General features: G+C 44.1%; 1 protein-coding gene across 1 annotated transcript in view; it reads right to left on the bottom strand.

Annotated features, from left to right (window-relative positions):
* The window catches only part of spire2 (spire-type actin nucleation factor 2), a 110,406-nt gene that overhangs the window by 69,314 nt on the left and 17,407 nt on the right, over positions 1-23,685 (bottom strand). The window contains exon 3 of the mRNA XM_055649034.1: positions 1,958-2,311. Coding sequence (XP_055505009.1) covers positions 1,958-2,311 — 354 coding nt within the window. The remainder of the gene's footprint in view (positions 1-1,957; positions 2,312-23,685) is intronic.

Below are 23,685 nucleotides of genomic sequence, written 5' to 3'. Positions count from 1 at the left end.
ACAAACCACAGATCCGTTACCTAATTGATTATTTTTAATGGGACGGGTGGTTGGACTAGTTGGCCTCGTCCATTATAGAAGCTGTGTAGTTGTGTATATTTAAGACGACAACCTTTAAGGGCCTGTCCCACTTACACGACACTGGTCACAGTCGCCGCAGGTCGCCGCGGTGACGCCTGTGCGGTCGTGAGTAGTCGCCAAAAGAGTCGTACCTTTTTCTGGTCGCCGCTGGGTTTTCAACATGTTGACTGGTGCCGGCAGTCGCCGAATAAAATGGCATAAGTGGGACAGACCCATTACTGCTCGGCTTAATGACAATCTAATTACAGTTAATAACATAACAGGACTCCTAATAACATTTGCACCAAAAAAAATGGAACCTGAAAATAAACTCTATAGATGTGGGGAATAGTTTTGCTTAGTTTAGAAATACAGCGCAGAAACCAGCCTTTCGGCCCACCGAGTCAACACCGACCATCGATCCCCGCACATTCCCTCTGGAAGGCAACTCTAGACTGTCAAAGCTGCCTCAGCCAGACATAAAAACAGTTTTTTATCCACGAGTAGTTGCTCTACTCAACAGGCCAAAATCTGTAGCCTCCCTCTGCACATTTTTTTAGTCAAAAGTTGTATTTTATTTCAAAGTGGGAATTTGAAGATAGGGGCAGAGATGCTACACAGAGATTTTGATAGGAAGGAAACATTACAGCAGTTGTGTTAAAGATTGGTGAAATTGTAGGTTCATTGAAGATCGGGCGAGGGGGTTTGGGGGTGGGGTAAAGTCTCTATAGCTTGGGACTCGCCTAAATGAGTACTGGGATTATCATTCCACAACAAATTTCTTAGACAATAATACCTTTTATGCAATTATCACAACATTATGCTGGATATGGATCAACGGACTATGTATGGTACATAATTGTAAATTAGTAAAACAAATGTTCTTCTTTAAGTACTGTTGTTTCTGGGATGGGGTGACTGATTGCAAATAACCTATATTCTATATTTTGTCATAATGTGGCTGAAACAATGGCATATTTTGTGATATTTATTGAGATAGAAAGATACAGCTGAGTTTGGGCAAAATATTACCTTGCAACATTCTGTATGTCTGGTAGATATTGTGAAATGGGACTCAGAAATGATGGGAGGATTACATAAAACTACAATTCAAAGGTAATGGATATACTGAGTATTCTTATTTCCATCATGAACATACAATAGTGATATAGGACGCCAGGTCCTACTACGGTAAACTCACGAGCTACTACGGTTTGACTATGTGTTAAAAATAATCCATTTTTTACATCCCGAGTATATTTTACTCGTGGACATTTTTCAACATGTTGAAAAGTCTTCATGAGTGGAGTACCTGCCGTTAGCGCTAAGAGACATTCCGAGCTCCAACGTATCCACTACGTTCATTCTATGTGCTTACCACAAGTTTAGATTTTTTTTTTTTTTTTTTTTTTTTTTAAATTTAAATCGGGAGAGCTCTTGGGTGAACTCGCACAGTGGGACAGGGCTTCTACTTACTTACTAACACTACCCTCCACACGAGGGACAATTTTACATTTATACATTCATACAAAGCCAATTAACCTAACAAACCCTATGTCTTTGGAGTGTGGGAGCAAACCGAAGATCTCAGAGAAAACCTACACGTCACGGGGGAACATACAAACGCCACACAGACAGCACCCATAGTCAGGATCGAACCTGGGTCTTCTGGTGCTGTCAGGCAGTAGCTCTACCGCTGCGCCACCGTGCCGTCACAAGATATTGAGATAACACCAATCTAGTACCTCGGAGATAAGAGTGTTCCTCTCGTGCTCAACAGGGCTTGAGAGTGAACAAAGCATTATTTGGAAACAAATTTGTATGGAGGCGAAGTGCTCAGGATTAATAAGTATTGCCACCTCCACCATTCTTCAACCCTAAAAAACCCGCATCTTACCTCTTTAGCTTCCTTGATTTTCACGAGGAATGTTTGTAACTCCAATGTTTCCGCAAATAAAGCCTTGCAGACAGCTTGAAAATGTGCATCAGCTTCACTTTGGTCCACCAGATGTTCAGTGCATGCCTTAATGACTTGTTCAAACGTACTGATTGGGCGTGGAGTGGCATCACCCTCCTCGTCATCATCCTGCCCACTGTATCCTTCATCAGCGATGCCATTGGTGCCTTCAGAGTCATTGTTTGCCATCTGGTCAATAAGATGCTCCAACTGCTGGCTCAACTCCCGTTCCTCATTCTCATCCAAACCCCAGTCCAGCGCGCGGTAAATAGCAAACCCAAGGGACTGGACTACCTGGAAGAACAGAGACAAAAAGCATTTGTGAAGAGAATTCAAGGAATAGAACTTCATAATACACCCTACTCCCTCACACCAAAAATAAAATTGCAATAGCAGGGTTCTTGAGGGAAATCCTTGCCCTTTTCTGAGATTCCAGATGCACCCAATGGTGGTTGACGTTCAGGGGGAATTGGGAATAGACAACCAATGCTGGCCTTGACATCAATGATCACGCCTGACGGACTTGTGACTTGAACAACTTGCACATAACCCTTGAGCACTCTCATAAAATGTAGGCCAAACTGTCCCCTGGTCTTTCAATACAACAATGTTCAGATGCAATGCAAGTTACTGGTGCTGCACATTAAGAGTTTCTCAGTTAATAATCAGCGAGATAAACGTCTTTATCCCACCAGTGTTTAGAGCAAAGAAGATAGACACACAATGCTGGAGTAACTCAGCAGGTCAGGCAGCATCTCTAGAGAGAAGGATTTTTTCTATCCTTCTCTCCATCCCCTCTCTCCAGAGATGCTGCCTGACCAGCTGAGTTACTCCAGCATTTTGTGTCTATCTTTTGTGTAAAGCAGCATCAGCAGTTCCTTCCTACACAGCTTTTAGAGCAAACTCTGCATTTTGTGAGGAATTCCAACATTTTCATTAATATTCTTTAAAATCTTTTATTTGTTTCATTTTTGGTTATGCTATTTTTGGTTATGCTACATTTCAAAATATGTATTCAAATTTATTTCTTATTGAGCTGTGCTTGGGCCTTTCTGCCCTGGGCCTCCTCCACTGTCAATGTGAGGTCATGTGCAAATTAGAGGAACAACACCTCATATTTCGCTTGGGCAGCTGTCAACCAAGGCGTATGAGCGTTGATTTCTCTAATTTTGAGTAACATCCTCCCTGTCCTCCCTCCTCCCCTCTCCATCACCCCAGTAGTGTCACCAGTCCAGATTTGTTCTGGCTATTTCTTATCTCCCACCTCTACCTTCAGTCTGAAGAAGGGTTCAGACCCAAACCGTTACCCATCCTTTCTCTAGAGATGCTGCCTGACCCGCTGAGTTACTCCAGCACTTTGAGTCTACCCACCTATTGCACTGTTGTACATCTTGGTTAAACTAGTAATATTAGTAGGAAAATGTGCCTCAGTTTAAACATCAGGATTAGAAAAGTTAGTTGAACAAATCTTAATCCACTCATAGAGTGAGAAGGGGACTAATAGATTCTCATGGCAAATTGTCACCCTTTTGTGCTCTCCTCTTCCTTCAAACTTGTGCATGTCAAATATATCCTGTGATGGAAGGCCTTTGAGCTGAAACAAAACATTTCCTTTTCTATAAAAGTTGCCAGATTTTTTTTTAAGAGGAATGCCAACATTGCCATTAATATTCTTCAACATTTTTTGTTTGTTGCATTTTTCTCAAGCCCAAATTACAGAGGAAAAAGGAGAGATTTGGAGCAGGAGTAGACCTCGACTTGGTTCCACCACTCAGAGATCATGATGGATCTGATCTTGGCCTTGGTTCCACATTCAGTTTTCTTTTTTTTAAATTGAATTTCCTCCTGTGATCTAGAAATCGTACTATTTCCTCCGTGAGCACGTTCATCTTCTATCGGTTTATAGAGATTCCAAAGATTCAGAACACGTGCAGAAATTTGCTCTCATCTCAAGCTTAAAATGGTAACCACTTTTTCTGATACTCTGATTCTTCCTTCTTGACTTCCTTTACGCGGGCAAACAACCTCTACAGCATCTACTCTTTAAACCCACCCAGAGTCTTGAACATTTGCAAAATAAATCATTAGAAACATTTAACCAACAATTCTGTCTTTAACTGTTGAGTTTTTAAAGATAAGTGAAAATTCAAAGTTCATGAAAGCTGAACTCAGTTGGGATTACAAATTTGACCAAATAGACTGCACTCAAAGCACACAAGGAGGCAAATAGTTTAACAATGTTAAACGTGGAGCGGCACGCTGGTGCAGCGGTATAGTTGCTGCAATAATGCCCTGAAACCCGGGTTCGATCCAGACTATGGGTGCTGTCTGTATGGAGTTTGTACATTCTCCCCATCGGTAAATTAGCTTGGTATAAGTGTAAATTGTCCCTAGTGTGTGTAGGATTGTGTTAGTGTGCGGGGATCGCTGGTTGGTGTGGACTCGGAGAGTCAAAGGGCCGGCCTATTAACATGCAATATGTCTTAACAAATCAAAACATTTTTTCTTTACTAGAATGTTGCCATATCCTGAGGACCTGAGCTATTGGAAGAGGTTGAGCAGGCCAGGACTTTATTTCTTAATGTTCAGGAGGATGAGGAGGGATCTAATCGAGGGAGGTGTATAAGATCAGATGGGAAATAGATGGGGTAGAGATTTCTTTTTTACCCAGAGCAGGGGAATCAAGAACCAGAGGACAGAACTTTAGGGTGAGAGGGGAAAGATTTTACAGGAACATGAGGGGGCACATAGTGTATGGTGGGCATACGGAACGAGATGCTAGTCGAGGCAGGAGTTAGTCAAGTCAAGTCAAGTTTATTTGTCACATACACATACGAGATGTGCAGTGAAATGAAAGTGGCAATGCTCGCGGACATTTGTGCAAAAGACAAACAACGAAACAACCAAACAAATTATAAACACAATCATAACACAAATATTCTTTTACATAATAAATAATGGAAGGAAAAACGTTCAGTAGAGTTAGTCCCTGGTGAGATAGGCGTTTACAGTCCGAATGGCCTCTGGGAAGAAACTCCTTCTCAACCTCTCCATTCTCACCGCATGGCAACGGAGGCGTTTGCCTGACCGTAGCAGCTGGAACAGTCCGTTGCAGGGGTGGAAGGGGTCTCCCATGATTTTATTATATGTATAGCAACATTTAAAGGACATGTGGACAGAAAGGATTTGGAGGGATATGGGCCGAACGCAGGCACGTGGAACTAGTGTAGATGGAGCACCTTGTTTGGCAGGGAGCAAATTTGGCCGAAGGGCCTGTTTCTATGTTGCATGACTTCAAGACTCTGACTAGTAAGCAACATAGAATAAGTGGACAATGTACAATGCAAATATCACCAACATAAAACTGGTGAACAGAAAACTATTTACACGTGCTGTTTCTACCATTCTCATATCAAAATCAGATGATGTTTCTGGATAGTTTGCTGAAACATCCATTCTCCCAGTGTACATTATAGTCATAATTGGTGACGTTGACCAACGTAAATATGAACAATGTATTTTACATACAATACCTAATACACCATGTAGTTGAGGCAGGGGCCGTGACTATATTCTATAAAATAAACCGTGGCCCCTGTCCACTGTGTCACAGTGGGTGTATTTAAGTACTTTACAAGTATCGGTGAAGTATTTTACAAATGGACCTAGTTTCCATTTACTGGGGAAATGAGGTCCATTCGTAAAATACTTTCCCAATACTTGTACAGTCTTTAACAAATTCACCCACTGTCTCACTGCACAACACACACACACCCCGCCATGATACGATGCACAACATGACACTGTGTATAATAACCGCACCACACCTCACAGTGACAAAGTTCACTGCTCACACAAGCCATGACACAGCAACACAGTTCAAATGTGCCACGACTAATATGACTTCAATTCAACTTTATCCCAGTGATGAGATTACACTTTGCCTGAAGCAATTGTCAAACTCTCCCTTCTCTGATAGTCCAAGCAAATTATAAATACATAGGACTAGGTTGATGGGGCTGTTGGGCAGTTTATGACCCTGTGGTGCGAGTCAGTCAGTTTAGTTTATTGTCAAGTGTACCGAGGTACAGTGAATGATATTGATTTGCCTAACATCAAGTAACCCCAGCATCCCTTCTCTCTCTCCACCCAGTCTCCCCAGCCTCCTGGACTGGATGGGGAAGCCTTCAAAGCCGTCTGGTTGAGTTTCATGGTCTGTAATTCGTTTTCACCTCGTCCGCAGCGAACAAAGTCCTGTTCCCATTCTCATTATTAAGTGCTTTGTATACCTTTCATTCCTTTGTTCTATATCTCTCTATATCACCCTAGGAATCGCTTGTTACCCTTTCCCCTGACTCTCAGTCTGAAGAAGGGCCACGACCCAAAACGTCACCTATCCCTTTTCAAAAGATGCTGTCTGACCCGCTGAGTTACCCCAGCTTTACGTGTCTGTCTTCAGCATAAAGTTGATGGTTGATGTCGAACAACCATGCTTAACAGGGCCTGATGAGACATACATACTGCAGAACCAGAGCATTCACCAGCTTGCTTTGTGATAATCCATGTTTGGATTCAACTGGATGAAATGCAAGTAGATTGCATGTAAAGTTATGACATAATTAAGTTATGCAATAATGCAGAGTACATCAGCATTCCTTAAATGCCAAAGCATTGCAGATAATCTTGCAACAGTAGAAGTAACAGTTCTTTTAAGGAAACACATCTGTGGCAGATTTAGATGAAAGAATGCAATGAATGGAAGATAGATATAAAATGCTGGAGTAACTCAGTGGACAGGGGGCATCTCTGGAGAGAAGGAATGGGTGACGTTTCGGGTCGAGACCCTTCTGTCTGAAGTTAAAGCAATGGGCCCAAGAACTAACACTTGAAGCAATGTCAGAAAGTAAAAAGCAATACAGAATTATTCAGTAGAGAACAATTTCCGCAAAGACCGCTCACCCCGTAACTCCCTGGTCAATTCTTCCCTTCCCTCCCGTACCACCCCCTCCCCGGGCACTTTCCCTTGCAATCGCAAGAGATGCTACACTTGTCGCTTTACCTCCCCCCTCGACTCCGTTCAAGGACCCAAGCAGTCGTTCCAGGTTCGACAGAGGTTCACCTGCATCTCCTCCAACCTCATCTATTGCATCCGCTGCTCTAGATGTCAGCTGCTCTACATTGGTGAGACCAAGCGGAGGTTGGGCGATCGTTTCGCTGAACACCTCCGCTCGGTCCGCATTAGCCAACCTAACCTCCCGGTGGCTCAGCAATTAAACTCCCCCTCCCATTCCCAATCCGACCTCTCTGTCCTGGGTCTCCTCCATGGCCAGAGTGAGCACCACGGGAAATTGGAGGAACAGCACCTCATATTCCGCTTGGGGAGTCTGCATCCTGGGGGCATGAACATTGAATTCTCCAAATTTTATTAGCCCTTGCTGTCTCCTCCCCTTCCTATCTCTCTCTCAGCCCTCAGGCTCCTCCTCCTCCTTTTTCCTTTCTTCTCTCCCAGATCCCCCCCACCCCACATCAGTCTGAAGAAGGGTTTTGGCCCGAAACTTTGCCTATTTCCTTTGCTCCATAGATGCTGCTGCACCTGCTGAGTTTCTCCAGCATTTTTGTGTAAACCATCGATTTTCCAGCAACTGCAGTTCCTTCTTAAACACGGATCTCTTTACTCCCTTAAATAGCTGAAGCTCCTCTACTTTTAGATAAATGTTAATTATCTCATTGCAAAATTAGCTTTATTTGGATAAGGCAAGTCACAATTTCTTCCGACTCAGTAATTCTTTGTCTATTCTGCTCTCTCTCCCCACCTCAAGCTTATCATAAATCGGTGGGGGCGCTGCAAGCCGTCAGCAGCGTGTCCGTTTTTTTTCTACTTTTTTTGTTTTTTTAGTATGTTTTAAAGTGCGTTTTTAATGTTCCTCTGTGTGTTTTATGTGGGGGGGGGGATAGGGGGGGAAACTGCTTTGGTCGCCTCCTCCATGGAGAAGCGACTATTTCCAGGTTGCCTCCCCCGTGGCCTAACAGCGAGGATCGGCGCAGCCTTTCCCGGAGACGCGCCCGGGGCTTCAGCAGCGGGCGTAGCGCGGACTCTCGGCTTGGAGCGGGCGTGCCCTCCACGGTCTCCGCTCGGTGGGGAAGAGCCGATTCTGGACTTACCTTGACTTTTACCATCTGGACGCCCGCAGCAACGGCTGCGGAGGGTGGAGGTCCCGACCACTGGGAAAATGGAGGAGGACTGGCCAATTTTTGTGCCTTCCACACCGTGATGAATGCTGTGGTGGATGTTTGTGTTACATTTTTATTGTGTTTCTGTGTTATTTATCATTGTACCGCTGCTGACAAATTCATTTCACTTGCACTTTATGTGCAATGTGACGAATAAAACCGTATTGTTGTTGTAAAATTGTTGTAAGCGAGTAACGAATCAATACTGATCAATCATTCAGCAGATCAGGCTGCATCTATAGAAAGTGAAACCAAGTCAAAGATTTCCATCACAACTGTGACAGAGTGAACAGGTAATAAATTGCAAAAGGGTGGGGAGGGACAGATAAAGCAGGTATCTTTGATAAGGTGCATTCAGGGCTGATAGTTACATATTAATGAGGGCAATCAAACAGAAACAAAGGAACTTTTTCAATTCTGACAGAACCTTAAAGCTGAAAAGTCTGAAGAAGGGTCTTGACCTGAAACGTCACCCATTCCTTCTCTCCAGAGATGTTGCCTGTCCCGCTGAGTTACTCCAGCATTTTGTGTCTGCCTTCAATCTATACTTCATGCTGACTCAGGAAAGCAGCCAACTTCACGGACCATGCACACTCCTGTTATTCTCTATCCCCTCTCCCATCGGGCAGAGGGTACAAAAAAAGCATACACCACCAGATTCAAGAAGGCTTCCTCCCACTATTAGACTCTTGAAAGGATCTCTCATTTGCTAATGAAACACTGATCTTCCCATCAACCTTGTTGTGCCCTTAGCACATTCTTTTATCCACACTTTCTCTCCAGCTGTAACACTCTCGGGACGGCATGGTGGCTCAGTGTAGAGTCAATGCCTTGCAGTGCTTGAGATCCGGGTTCGATCCTGACCACGGGTGCTGTCTGTACAGAGTTTGTACGTTCTCCCCGTGACCTGCGTGGGTTTTCTCTGGGATCTTCCGTTTCCTCCCACGACGTACAAGTTTGTAGGTTAACTGGCTTTGTATAAATGTAAATTGTCCCTCGTGTGTGTAGGCTAGTGTTAATGTGTGGGGATCGCTCGCTGTTCGATGCGGACTCAGTGGGCCAAAGGGCCTATATCTGCGCTGTATCTCTAAACCAAACTCTGCTCTGTGTTATTTATTTACTCTTTTGCACCACCTGATGTACTGACGTATTGCATAATTTGCCTGGATAGCAACACAACAAAGCTTTTGATTGTATTCCCATACACGCTACAATAATAAACTAATCACCAACTGAGATAAATAAAAGCAGGAAGGCCCAAGACCGAGAAATAAAAATAATTATTTTCCTTCATGGAGGGATCAAAGAGCATGGGCACAGATTTAAACAAATTGATGAATGTATTAAAGCGGAGATGAGGTAACATTTGCCCACCTCGAGATTGGAGCTCAGTCTGTATGAGCGGTATCAAGGGAAATGAGCAGAAGGTTTGAATACACGTGGACTTGAGATGGATGGAACTTACAGGGTTTCAGATGGTTTCAGTGTAGGAAGGTTAGAAAGGCTAGAACGGGTGGGGGGAGGGGACGAAAGAAAGAGGGACCCAGCACGGGGGTACTTTGAAACTTTGTCAGTGCCGTATGTGGCGACGACTGCATTCGTCGGGTATGGAAGCAAAGAATCTCACTGTGCCTTGTCACATGTGACAAAAGTATTCCAGTCCATTCCAAGTCAAGAAGCTTTTTTCTTTGCCCTACACAGAGATGCTGGGCTTGAATTACCTCTATCCATTATCTAGGATTCTAACTTCCCCCAATTCTATGAGCAGAATAAGAAAGCTAGTTTTTGCCACATTTTCTTTACTCCTTTGGCCAAATTCCACCAGCCATCTAATGGGCAATAGCTCATAATTCACCATCTAATCATGAGCAGAGTCCAGGGGTGAAACGAGGGGAAATGAGTGGAATATCTAAGGACAAGAAATGCTCTAATCCAAAGGTAATCATCTTGCAACAGGAATATTTTCTTTTCATATCCAAATAGACATCAAAAATGTGCTTCATTCCTGCTAAGATCCAGCTTTGCTGCATGCATTCATACAGTATTCGTCAGACTCAGTATGCATTTTGATCCAAATCCATGTACCTCAATTCAAGAACAAATGAATTTGCAACAAAGCTAAGCTATTTGGCGCTTCAAATCCACTCGATCACTCAATAGTCCACGAGGGACCAGTTTGTAAACTCAGCTCCAGAGCTGCAGCTACCCCAGGCATTGTTCATATCCTCACATCATAAATCTCTTCATCGCCTTCAAAATGTTCAAAGACTCTGGCCCCAGTGCCCGTTGAGCTGCAACGATTCACAATCCTGAGCGAACAAAAAAAAAAAAATCATCGCCATCTTAAATGGACGACCACCAGTTTTTAAGAAGGGTTTGATCTAGTTTTACATTCAACTCCCTACATCTACCTTTCCAAACCCTTCAGGATGTATAGTCACCACTGTTCACAGTCACAGTGGTTGGCTTCCATTCCTCAATCCTCATGAGTTACTATCGACACAAAGCCCAAAGCTTAAGTTCTAAATTATGGCGCAGCGGTAGAGTTGCTGCCTTAACGGCCTGTCTTTAGATATTCAACTCTTTTTCCCTCACATTTCAACACTGGACTCTGCTGATCCCGACTCAGGGTGCTGTTCGTACCCAGTCTGTACCTTCTCCCCGTGACCGCGTGGGTTTTCTCCGAGATCGTCAGTTTCCTCCCGCACTCCAAAGATGTACAGGTTTGTAAGTTAATTGGCTTGGGTTTGTATACTTGGTATAAGTGTAAATTGTCCTCAGTGTGTGTAGGCTTGTGTTAATATGTGGGGATCGCTGGTCAGAGCAGACTCGGTGGGCCGAAGGGCCTGTATCCGCGCTGTATCTCTAAAACATAAAACTATACATTGACTGTGAACTTGAGCAAAGCTTTGGACAAGGTCAAACATAGAAACATAGAAAATAGGTGCAGGAGTAGGCCATTCGGCCCTTCGGGCCTGCACCGCCATTCAATATGATCATGGCTGATCATCCAACTCAGTATCCTGTACCTGCCATCTCACCATACCCCTTGATACCTTTAGCCTCAAGGGCCACGTCTAACTCCCTCTTAAATATAGCCAATTAACTGGCCTCAACTACCTTCTGTGGCAGAGAATTCCAGAGATTCACCACTCTCTGTGTGAAAAATGTTTTTCTCATCTCGGTCCTAAAAGATTTCCCCCTTATCCTTAAACTGTGACCCCTTGTTTTGGACTTCCCCAACATCGGGAACAATCTTCCTGCATCTAGCCTGTCCAACCCCTTAAGAATTTTGTAAGTTTCTATAAGATCCCCCCTCAATCTTCTAAATTCTAGCGAATACAAGCCGAGTCTATCCAGTCTTTCTTCATATGAAAGTCCTGACATCCCAGGAATCAGTCTTGTGAACCTTCTCTGTACTCTCTCTATGGTAAGAATGTATTTCCTCAGATTAGGTGACCAAAACTGTACGCAATACTCCAGGTGTGGTCTCACCAAGACCCTGTACAACTGCAGTAGAACCTCCCTGCTCCTAGACTCAAATCCTTTTGCTATGAATGCTAACATACCATTGGCTTTCTTCACTGCCTGCTGCACCTGCATGCCTACTTTCAATGACTGGTGTACCATGACACCCAGGTCTCGTTGCATCTCCCCTTTTCCTAATCGGCCACCATTCAGATAATAGTCTACTTTCCTGTTTTTGCCACCAAAGTGGATAACTTCACATTTATCCACATTATACTGCATCTGCCATGCATTTGCCCACTCACCCAGCTTATCCAAGTCACCTTGCAGCCTCCTAGCATCCTCCTCACAGCTAACACTGCCCCCCAGCTTAGTGTCATCCGCTACCAAGTGTCAAGACAAGAGAGTTTACTATCATGTGTCCCAGATAGGACAATGAAATTCTTGCATTGCTGCAGCACAACAAGATATTGTTGTCATAAATACAGATCAGATCAGTGTGTCCATATACCATAGAACATGATTAGTTGGTGGAAGGAGTCAGGGAATGTTAGTAGAAGGTTGTCTATTTTTTTCAGACCAGTGGTCTCGGCCTAGGGATGTGTTGCAGGGATTATTGCTGGATCCACTGTTATTTTTCCGATATATTGATGACTTAGATGAGAATGCAGATGACATGAGAAATATGTTTGCTGATAACACCAAAATTGGTGATGTGGTGGACAGTGAAAAAGGTTGACTGAGACTATAGCAGGACTTGGGATGAACTGAGAAAGTGGGCCAAAGCACGACAGATGGATTTTAACTTCGACAAGTATGAAGTGAGAACATCAGAGCTGTGCACTGTGAAAGACAGGTTCCTGGGGAGTGTTGGAGAACAGAGAGACCTGGGACAGCATGGTAGAGTTGCTGCCTTGCAGCGCCACAGATCTGGGTTCAAATCTGACTACACGTTCTCCCCGTGACATGCGTGGGTTTTCTCCGGGAGCTCTGGTTTCCTCCCGCACTTCAAAGACGTACGGGTTCCTAGGTTAATTGGCTTGATAAGATCGTTAATGGTGTCTGTAGGATACTGTTCGCGTGCAGACTTGGTGGGCCGAATGGCCTATTCCCACGCTTTTTCTCTAAACTAAGAACGAGGGAATCAAGTACATCATTTCATGAAAGTGGTGACAAGGGTAGGCAACTGGTGGAGAGGTACATGGCATGTTTGGCTTCATGAGATGGAATGCAAACCTTGGAAATGTATATTACAGCTGAACAATACGTTGGTGGCACTGTAGCAGGAACATTGTGTGCATTTCTTGTAGCTACACTAATCAGAATCAGAAACACACTTTATTCGCCAAGTATTTTTTGCAACATACGAGGAATTTCATTGGCCTGGTCAGTCATACAATTAAAAGCAACAGACAACTCAAAAACACATTTTAACATGAAATGTTAAATAACTTGTAGCTACGCTAGAGGATGTGATTAAGAGAGGATGCAGAAAAGATTCACATCGCTGACGGAACTGCAGGGTGATATGGGAGAGAATGAATAGGTGGGACTGTTTTCCCTGTGGAGATGGAGGCTGAGGAATGACCTTGTAGAGATTTAGAAAATCACGATTCTCTATCCTAGATCAACGGTCGCCTTTTTCCCCCAGGGAAGAGTAATCTAAAATAAGAGCGCATAGTTTTAACAGGAGAGGGTAAAGATTTAAAAGGAGATCTGAGAGTTATGGGCCAGTCCCACTTAAGCGATTTTTGAAGTGTCTGCTGGTGACTGTCACGTCGTAGCAGGCCGTTGAAAAACTAGCGACTGGAACGGCAACTGTCACAGTGGAAACACACACCCACCCACACACAGCTTTCTTCACCAGCCAGTTATGCAGGTGGGGAACAGGGCAAGCGGGGGGGAGGTCTGTCTGAGTGAAATTCACACGGTGCAAAGCCAGTGTGATACAGACACACACCGCGATGAACAGGAAGGTTGGCGCTGTAATTAAGACGGTGAAAGCACAGTGTACGGGAAGGGTCATGTAAGTCCTTTAAAAGGGAGGGGGGGGGGAGAGAAGGGAGAAGGAGTGGAGACAACTTTTAAGAAGCCAGAGATACACGGCTGTGAATCATTTAACATTACCAGTCAGTTAACCTTGGTTCTGAATACTACTGTTTATGTTTTATTTCTCCCAATGAGCCAATGAAATTCACCGGTCAGCACCGGCTACAACCTACGGCCCCTGGCGATCCACTACCACTCGCCACTCTCCATGGCGGCTTCAACGTATTGAAAAATTAGCAGCGACCAGAATGAAGCCGCGACTAGTCCCCAGAATGCGGGAACTACTCACAACCATGAAGGCGACTCCACGGCAACCACCCACAACCGTGTGGCAACCGCACAGTCTCCTGTAGTCACCTAAATGGGACAGGCCCATTAAGTTCTTTCTACACAGAAGGTAGTGGCTATATGGAATGAGCTGCCAGAGGAAATGGCAGATGTAGGTACAATTACAACCTTTAAAAGACATTCGGATTAGTACATGGATCAGAAACATTCAGAGTGATACAAGCCAAATACAGGCAAATGGGATTAGTTGAGGAAGACACCTTGATCAGAATGGACGAGCAGAGCATAAGAAGCTGTTTCTGTGCTTGATAACCCTATGAATGCTTTATTCTGTTGTTTCACATCAAGAATTCTAGTTATAAAATAATTACGACTGAAAATAACAGAATATTTCACTACCAAGTTAATTTTATGAATTTTACACGATGCAGACAGCCACAAAAGTAAGCCGGCAATGATAAAGGATGAAATGTTGTTGCTTTTAGTTGGTCCCTAGCCATTAATTCAATTGTCGCCATCCTTTCAAATCTGAGTGTGGAATGGGCACAAAGGCTCCATTGGTCAGGCCTGAAGGTGGGGGGGATGGGTTGTATCCACTTACTGAAGGGAAACTATTCAGCGAGAGAGCTGATGGAGTGACACACGAGATGATTCCATTCATCAAATGCACACAACCCCCGTCCCACAGGATGCCAGACAGTTAAAACGGTTAAAAATATCAGGTTCTTGCAGAGAGCAGTTTTACACAATTGCAACAGTTGAAGACGTTTGTAAAGAAATACAATCCTTACAAAGCGACTCACTGGGTCTCGAACTTAATCCCATAATGGGGTTTTGCCTCTTTACAACAGGAGGTGTTAGTTGCACTCAGCATAAACTCATCTCTGCAGTAACTGTCGTTTATGTACCACCATATTTCAAAGACTGTTCACTCCAAGGTGTATGTAGTATAGTGTTAATGTGCAGGGATCGCTGGTCAGTGTGGACTTGATGGGCCGAAGGGCCTGTTTCTGCCCTGTATCTCTAAACTAAATTAGTTGACCGTGCACCAAACTGAACAAAAGTGAGTTGGGATAGAGACAGAGACAGAGACAGAGACAGAGACAGAGACAGAGACAGAGACAGAGACAGAGACAGAGACAGAGACAGAGACAGACACAGAGACAGACACAGAGACAGACACAGAGACAGACACAGAGACAGACACAGAGACAGACACAGAGACAGACACAGAGACAGACACAGAGACAGACACAGAAACGACTTTGTTTGTCCCATTCAGGAACAAGTCATTGTCATTGTTACCATGCACCCGACAGCAGAGGCCTTTTAGACAGTGACAGTGACTATTCTCTCCCCCAAAGATCTGTGTACCTTTGAGAGGAATATTTCCCAGTCTGTGAGAAGGGCGGCTGCTTCACTGCTAACTACAAAATCTAGACCAATGCAGTTTGCTGACAAACATTGTTATGCAAGGCCAAATGACACAGCAATGTTTCACTATCTGTGTTCTCGGATCCAACGCTGTTCCCCGAGAGCATCTTGAAACTTTGCCCCGGCAACCAATGCAACAAAAGAGATCCATATGCAACTGAACAAGTGGTGCAATATCCCTTTGCGCCACATAACTGAAATGTTATTTATGAAATAATTATATTGTCTATCATTAAAAAAAAAACATTCTTTCATCCCATCATTTGCTTATTGTAAGGTTGATTAAATCTATTTATTATTTTCTTCTGAATGCTTCTGGACGCATTCAAATAAATCTCCAAAGAGATAGAAGGAAGATAAAAATGTTGGAGAAACTCAGCGGGTGAGGCGGCATCTATGGAGCGAAGGAATAGGTGACGTTCGGGTCAAGACAGACATTTATTTATAAGACAGCACGACAATTATTTATTTCTGAAATTCGTAGCGTGATATAACAAAGAAACAGGACCTTTAATCAAACTTGTCCATGCCGACCAAGATAGCCAGAGAAGTTCATCCTCATTTGGCTGCGCCGATCTCTTGAACGTCTAAGCCTTTCTCTCCATGCATCTGCCCAAGTATCTTATAAATGTTGCTATAGTGCCTGCCTCAACCACTTTCTCTTGCAGCTCGAGTAGGAAGGAACTGCAGATGCTGATTTAAACCGAAGATAGCCACAAAAAGCTGGAGTAACTCAGCGGTTCAGGCAGCATCTCTGGAGAAAAGAAATAGGTGATGATTCAGGTCGAGATGCTTCTTCAGACTGAGAATCAGGGGAAAGGAAAACGAGAGAGAAATACAGCGATATAGAGAGATATAAAGCAAATGAATGAAAGACGTGCAAAAAAATAACGATGATAAAGGTGGCAGGCCATTGCGAGCTGTGGGCGAGGTGAAAATAAGTTACAGACAATGAGACTCAACAAGACGACTTTTAAGCTGGTACGATGACTTGGTACAACTTGGGTGGGGGGCCCCATGCAGAGTGAGGGAAAACAAGGGTTATTTGAAGTTAGATAAATTAATATCCATATCCAGGTTGTAAGCTGCGCAAGCAAAATATGTGGTGCTCCAGCAGCTTGTTTTATAAGCACCATCCTCTGTGTGAAAAGTTGCCTCTCATGTCCCTTTGAAATCTTTCCCTTCTCACTGCAAGTTTTCATTTCCCCTTCCTCAGGAAAAGACTGTTGTGTTCACCCCATTTCTGCCTGGCATGATTTTATTCGCCAAATAAACCGAAATATATATTTCATCTCCAAATTGCATGTCTTTAATTCTTATGATCACAAGAAGTCAAACAAGAGTAGCAGAAGGGTGGTGCAGCTGGTAGAGCTGCTGCCTCACAGTGCCAAGACCCGGGTTCAATCCTGACCTCGGGAGCTGTCTGTGTGGAGTGTGCACATTCTCCCTGTGACCACGCAAGTTTCTTCCGGGTGCTCTGGTTTCCTCCCACATCCTAAAGACATGTGGAATTGCCGGTTAATTGGTCTCTGTAAATTGCCCCAGTGAGCAGGCAGTGGATGCGAAAGTGGGATCCCATAGAACTAATGTGCACTCATCATGATCGATGGTCAGTGTGGATGGAATGGGCCGAAGGGCCGCCAGTCCCATGCTGTATCTCTAAACTAAACTAAGTAGCCAACTGGCCCTTCATGCTGAAGACAGACACAAAAAGCTGGAGAAACTCAGTGAGACAGGCAATATCTCTAGAGAGAAGGAATGGGTGACGTTTCAGGTCGAGACCCTTCTTCAGACCTGGTTTGGGATAAGGGAAATGTGAGATATAGACGGTGGCATGGAGAGATAAAGAACAATGAATGAAAGATGTGCAAAAAAGTAATGATGATGAAGGAAAGGCCATTGTTAGCTGTTTGTAGGGTGAAAATGAGAAGCCAGTGCGACTTGGGTATGGGAGGGATAGAGAGGGAATGCCGGGGTTACCTGAAGTGAGTTAAATCAATATTCATACCAGCTGCAGTTCCTCCATGCTGATCTATCATGCTTCCCTCTATGCTGCTTTATCACTCAATTGGACCTTGGTAAGTGACAGAAATAGAACGACACACCTTACCCCACGATTCCTTTAATATCTAAAAGCTGCATCAGTGTCTTGGATATACTCAGCACCCGAGTCTCCACAAGTGTTGGACAATGAATCTCAAAGATGGCCTGTTCACCGGCTAAAGAACTCGTTTTGGAATCGATCTTGAATGGTCAACCCCTTATTTTGGCACCGTGACCCCTGGTTCTGGATACCCAACCCAAGGGAAACATCAACAGCTCGTCGAGTCATCTACTCTATGAAGTACCTTGAGAATGTTGACCATTTCAGGAAAATCGTTTCCATTCTTCTCATCTCAGAGTTCAGGCCTAGCGGGTTAGGCTGCAGATGTGGAGGCTAAAGTAGAGGCAACATTTCGGGTCTGGACAGCATCCAGATGCAGGGTACAAAACCCAAAATGTCGACTATGCTTGTGCCTGTACAGATGCTGTGAGACCCACTGGCTTGCTGCTGCCGCTTGCCTTTTGCTTCCGATTCCAGCATCTGAAGTCTCTCATGTCTCCAGAATACAGGCCTAGCCTGGTTAATTTCCCCTTGTGCAACAACTCACCAGCCAAAGACTCAATCTAATGATCATTCACTCACTCACTCTCTCTCTCTCTCAAGTATATCTTTCCTTTGGACTTTTGAACAAGATTCTCGATGTGGCCTTCTCGAGCTCTGTATGATTGGAACAAGAATCTCTCCTCTCGAGTCCAAATCCTCTCGCAATAAACTCAAATGTCCAACCTTTGCACTTGTCTAAATTTAGAACCCAACGACTGAAGTTTGCACTCTGAATTGAAGGTGTTAAGAGACAATATTAATGCAAGGACGATGCTAGAAAATCATTCATGATTGCATGCCATGAATGATATGCACATGATATCCACACGATTAATATTCACAACCGGTCTCCTTTTAATCATCCCATTCACATTATTCTCTAAATAACAATTATAACAGGTAGATAAAATGCTGGTGGGTGAGGCAGCATCTATGGAGCAAAGGAAATAGGCAACGTTTCGGCACAAAACATTACCTATTTCCTTCGCTCCATAGATGCTGCCTCACCCGCTGAGTTTCTCCAGCATTTTTGTCTACCTTCGATTTTCCAGCATCTGCAGTTCCTTCTTAAACAAGCATTATAACAGGGCTGGATTTGCATTTTCAGATCGCCTAACACTTGTTCACTGTTTCACTGTTGGGAATAACCTTCAATCGGAATCAGAGGGGGACCTTTTGCACCCAGAAAGTGGCACTTACCAGGTGGAAGCAGAGTTGCTGGCAGTATTTAAGCATCTAGGCGACCAAGTGTCGCTGAGGCTAAAGGGCTACGGGCCAAGTGCTAGAAAATGGGATGAACCAGATGAGTACTCTGATCAACATAGACGAGGTGGGCCATCTGGTTTTTTTGCATGCTGTCTGACTCTCAACCCCCCGAAATCAGTCCATTTGAAAAGCCACCAAGCAGGAGATGACTTCAGATGATAAAATAATTTGCCTTTAGAATCTCAATAGCCCACTGCTCACCGTTCCCCTTCAGCCTGGCAATGTTCGTCGACAAGACAGAGAGTCAGCATATCTCTCAAACTTCTACAGGTGCACAGTAGAGAGCATGTTGACTGGTTGCATCATGGCTTGGTTCGGCTGCTTGAGCGTCCAGGAGCGGAAAAGACTGCAGAAAGTTGTAACCACTGCCCAGTCCATCATCGGCTCTGACCTCCCCACCATCGAAGGGATCTATCGCAGTCACTGCCTCAAAAAGGCTGCCAACATCAGCAAGGACCCACGCCATCCTGGCCACACACTCATCTCTCCGCTACCGTCGGGTAGAAGGTACAGGAGCCTGAAATCTGGTACATTCAGGTTCAGGAACAGCTACTTCCCCACAGCCATCAGGCTATTAAACTCGCCATCAAACAAACTCTGAACTATAACAGCTTATTGCACTTTATCTGTTTATTTATGTGTATATATATATGGTCTATGCTATATAGACACACTGAACTGTTCTGTATTAATGCCTACAATATTCTGTTGTGCTGCAGCAAGTAATAATTTCATTGTCCTGTCTGGGACACATGACAATAAACTATCTTGACTTGACTTGATGACAACAGAAGTAAACATGGCAGCTTATACGTCACACAATTTCACAGACAACAATAAATATGTCTCAGTGGCACATGGACCTCGGATGCTATCTGGGTGTACTTTGCAAGATTCCCTGGGGCTGTTTTGGTTTCTCCCCACATCTCAAACCCCTCTGGTATGTCAGTAGAATCTGGGAGTAGTTGATGGGAATATGGAGAAAATAAAATGGGTTAGGATAGGATTAGTGGGAAAATTATTCTTTGTTAGTCAGCGCAGAGTCAGTGGGTCAACAGGCTTGTTTCAATGCTGTTTTCATGGGATTAACAACCAGATGATCTATTGTTTATAACTCTGAGGGAGAAATAAATGTTAGCCAGAAGCTTAGAACTCCCCACTCCTCCTCCAATGGAACATTTTACTATCATGTGAAACAGTTGTTGGACCTTCAGCTTGGTATCTCCTCCATAATATGGGGCTTTGCTCAGTGTTGGATTTCCTCTCAGGTACAGATCTATCAACCAGATGATATCATCAACTCTCTCAAATTTAGTTCAGTTTAGAGATACAGCGTGGAAACAGGCACTTTGGCCCACAGAGTCCACACCGACCAGCGATCCCCACACATTAACGCTATCCTACACAAACCAGGGAAAAGTTTACATTTACATTTATATCAAGCCAATTAACCTACAAACCTGTACGTCTTTGGAGTGTGGGGGGGAAACCGAAGATTTCAGAGAAAACGCACGCAGGTCACGGGGAGAACGTACAAACTTTGTACAGACAAGCACCTGTAGTCAGGTTTGAACCCGGGTCTCTGCTAATGTGCACTCATCATGATCGATGGTCAGTGTGGATGGAATGGGCCAAAGGGCCACCAGTCCCATGCTGTATCTCTAAACTAAACTAAGTAGCCAACTGGCCCTTCATGCTGAAGACAGACACAAAAAGCTGGAGAAACTCGGTGGGACAGGCAATATCTCTGGAGAGAAGGAATGGGTGACGTTTCGGGTCGAGACCCTTCTTCAGACCTGGTTTGGGATAAGGGAAATGTGAGATATAGATGGTGGCATGGAGAGATAAAGAACAATGAATGAAAGATGTGCACAAAAGTAATGATGATAAAGGAAAGGCCATTGTTAGCTGTTTGTAGGGTGAAAATGAGAAGCCAGTGCAACTGGGGTATGGGAGGGATATAGAGGAAATGCCGGGGTTACCTGAAGTGAGTTAAATCAATATTCATACCACTGCAGTTCCTCCATGCTGATCTATCATGCTGCCCTTTATACTGCTTTATCACTCAATTGGACCTTGGTAAGTGACAGAAATAGAAGGACACACCTTACCCCACGATTCCTTTAATATCTAAAAGCTGCATCAGTGTCTTGGATATACTCAGCACCCGAGTCTCCACAAGTGTTGGACAATGAATCTCAAAGATGGCCGCCTGTTCACCGGCTAAAGAAATCGTTTTGGAATCGATCTTGAATGGTCGACCCTATATTTTGGCACCGTGACCCCTGGTTCTGGATACCCCACCCAAGGGAAACATCAACGGCTCGTCGAGTCATCTACTATATAAAGTACCTTGAGAATGTTGACCATTTCAGGAAAATCATTTCCATTCTTCTCATCTCAGAGTACAGGCCTAGCGGGTTAGGCTGCAGACGTGGAGGCTAAAGTAGAGGCAACATTTCGGGTCTGGACAGCATCCAGATGCAGGGTACAAAACCCAAAATGTCGACTATGCTTGTGCCTGTACAGATGCTGTGAGACCCACTGGCTTGCTGCTGCCGCTTGCCTTTTGCTTCCAATTCCAGCATCTGAAGTCTCTCATGTCTCCAGAATACAGGCCTAGCCTGGTTAATTTCCCCTTGTGCAACAACTCACCAGCCAAAGACTCAATCTAATGATCATTCACTCACTCCCGCTCTCTCTCTCAATCCCTAAGTGGTCTTGCCCCGTCCTACCTATCTGAGCTTCTTCACCCTTACACACCCTCCCGCTCTCTCAGGTCAGATGATCGGCTGCTCCTGATTGAGCCAAAAACTAAGCGGAAGCTCAGAGGGGACCGTGCCTTTGCTGTGTCGGCTCCGAGATTGTGGAATGAATTGCCTCTGCACGTTAAACAGGCCCCTTCTCTAGCTGTTTTTAAGTCACTCCTGAAGACATATTTATTCTCCGTGGCCTTTGTAGACCAGTAAGGTGTCGACTTATTTATTTACTTTATTTGCTTGGTTTTGCTGCGTGGTTCGTACTCGTGTTTTATGTCTTTTAATTTATTGTTTGGATTTTCGTATGTAATTTATGCGCCTCGTGTTAGCTGTATAACCATATAACCATATAACAATTACAGCACGGAAACAGGCCATCTCGGCCCTACAAGTCCGTGCCGAACACATTTTTTTCCCCTTAGTCCCACCTGCCTGCACTCATACCATAACCCTCCATTCCCTTCTCATCCATATGCCTATCCAATTTATTTTTTAAATGATACCAATGAACCTGCCTCCACCACTTCCACTGGAAGCTCATTCCACACCGCTACCACTCTCTGAGTAAAGAAGTTCCCCCCTCATGTTACCCCTAAACTTCTGTCCCTTAATTCTGAAGTCATGTCCTCTTGTTTGAATCTTCCCTATTCTCAAAGGGAAAAGCTTGTCCACATCAACTCTGTCTATCCCTCTCATCATTTTAAAGACCTCTATCAAGTCACCCCTTAACCTTCTGCGCTCCAGAGAATAAAGACCTAACTTATTCAACCTATCTCTGTAACTTAGTTGTTGAGTTCTGTTGTTCTGCCTGTTTTATGATGTCTTGCTTATTTTCTTTTCCTGTACAGCACTTTGGTCAGCTTTGGTTGTTTTTTAAGGTGCTTAACAAATAAAGTTATTATTATTATTATTATTATTATTATATCTTTCCTTTGGACTTTTGAACAAGATTCTCGATGTGGCCTTCTCGAGCTCTGTATGATTGGAACAAGAATCTTTCCTCTCGAGTCCAAATCCTCTCGCAATAAACTCAAATGTCCAACCTTTGCACTTGTCTAAATTTAGAACCCAACGACTGAAGTTTGCACTCTGAATTGAAGGTGTTAAGAGACAATATTAATGCAAGGACGATGCTAGAAAATCATTCATGATTGCACGCCATGAATGATATGCACATGATATCCACACGATTAATATTCACAACCGGTCTCCTTTTAATCATCCCATTCACATTATTCTCTAAATAACAATTATAACAGGTAGACAAAAATGCTGGAGAAACTCAGCGGGTGAGGCAGCATCTATGGAGCGAAGGAAATAGGCAACGTTTCAGCACAAAACATTACCTATTTCCTTCGCTCCATAGATGCTGCCTCACCCGCTGAGTTTCTCCAGCATTTTTGTCTACCTTCGATTTTCCAGCATCTGCAGTTCCTTCTTAAACAAGCATTATAACAGGGCTGGATTTGCATTTTTCAGATCGCCTAACACTTGTTCACTGTTTCACAGTTGGGAATAACCTTCTTTCGGAATCAGAGGGGGACCTTTTGCACCCAGAAAGTGGCACTTATCTGGTGGAAGCAGAGTCGTTGGCAGTATTTAAGCGTCTAGTCGACCAAGTGTCGCTGAGGCTAAAGGGCTACGGGCCAAGTGCTAGAAAATGGGATGAACCAGATGAGTACTCTGATCAACACAGATGAGGTGGGCCATCTGGATTTTTTTGCATGCTGTCTGACTCTCAACCCCCCCGAAATCAGTCCATTTGAAAAGCCACCAAGCAGGAGATGACATTTCAGATGATAAAATAATTTGCCTTTAGATTCTCAATAGCCCACTGCTCACCGTTCCCCTTCAGCCTGGCAATGTTCGTCGACAAGACAGAGAGTCAGCATATCTCTCGAACTTCTACAGGTGCACAGTAGAGAGCATGCTGACCGGTTGCATCGTGGCTTGGTTCGGCTGCTTGAGTGTCCAGGAGCGGAAAAGACTGCAGAAAGTTGTGACCACTGCCCAGTCCATCATCGGCT

The sequence above is a fragment of the Leucoraja erinacea genome, chromosome 17, assembly GCF_028641065.1.
Source record: "Leucoraja erinacea ecotype New England chromosome 17, Leri_hhj_1, whole genome shotgun sequence".
Taxonomy (NCBI): domain Eukaryota; kingdom Metazoa; phylum Chordata; class Chondrichthyes; order Rajiformes; family Rajidae; genus Leucoraja; species Leucoraja erinaceus.
Note: the sequence above shows the minus strand (reverse complement) of the source record. Positions and strands in the feature narration are given on the sequence as shown.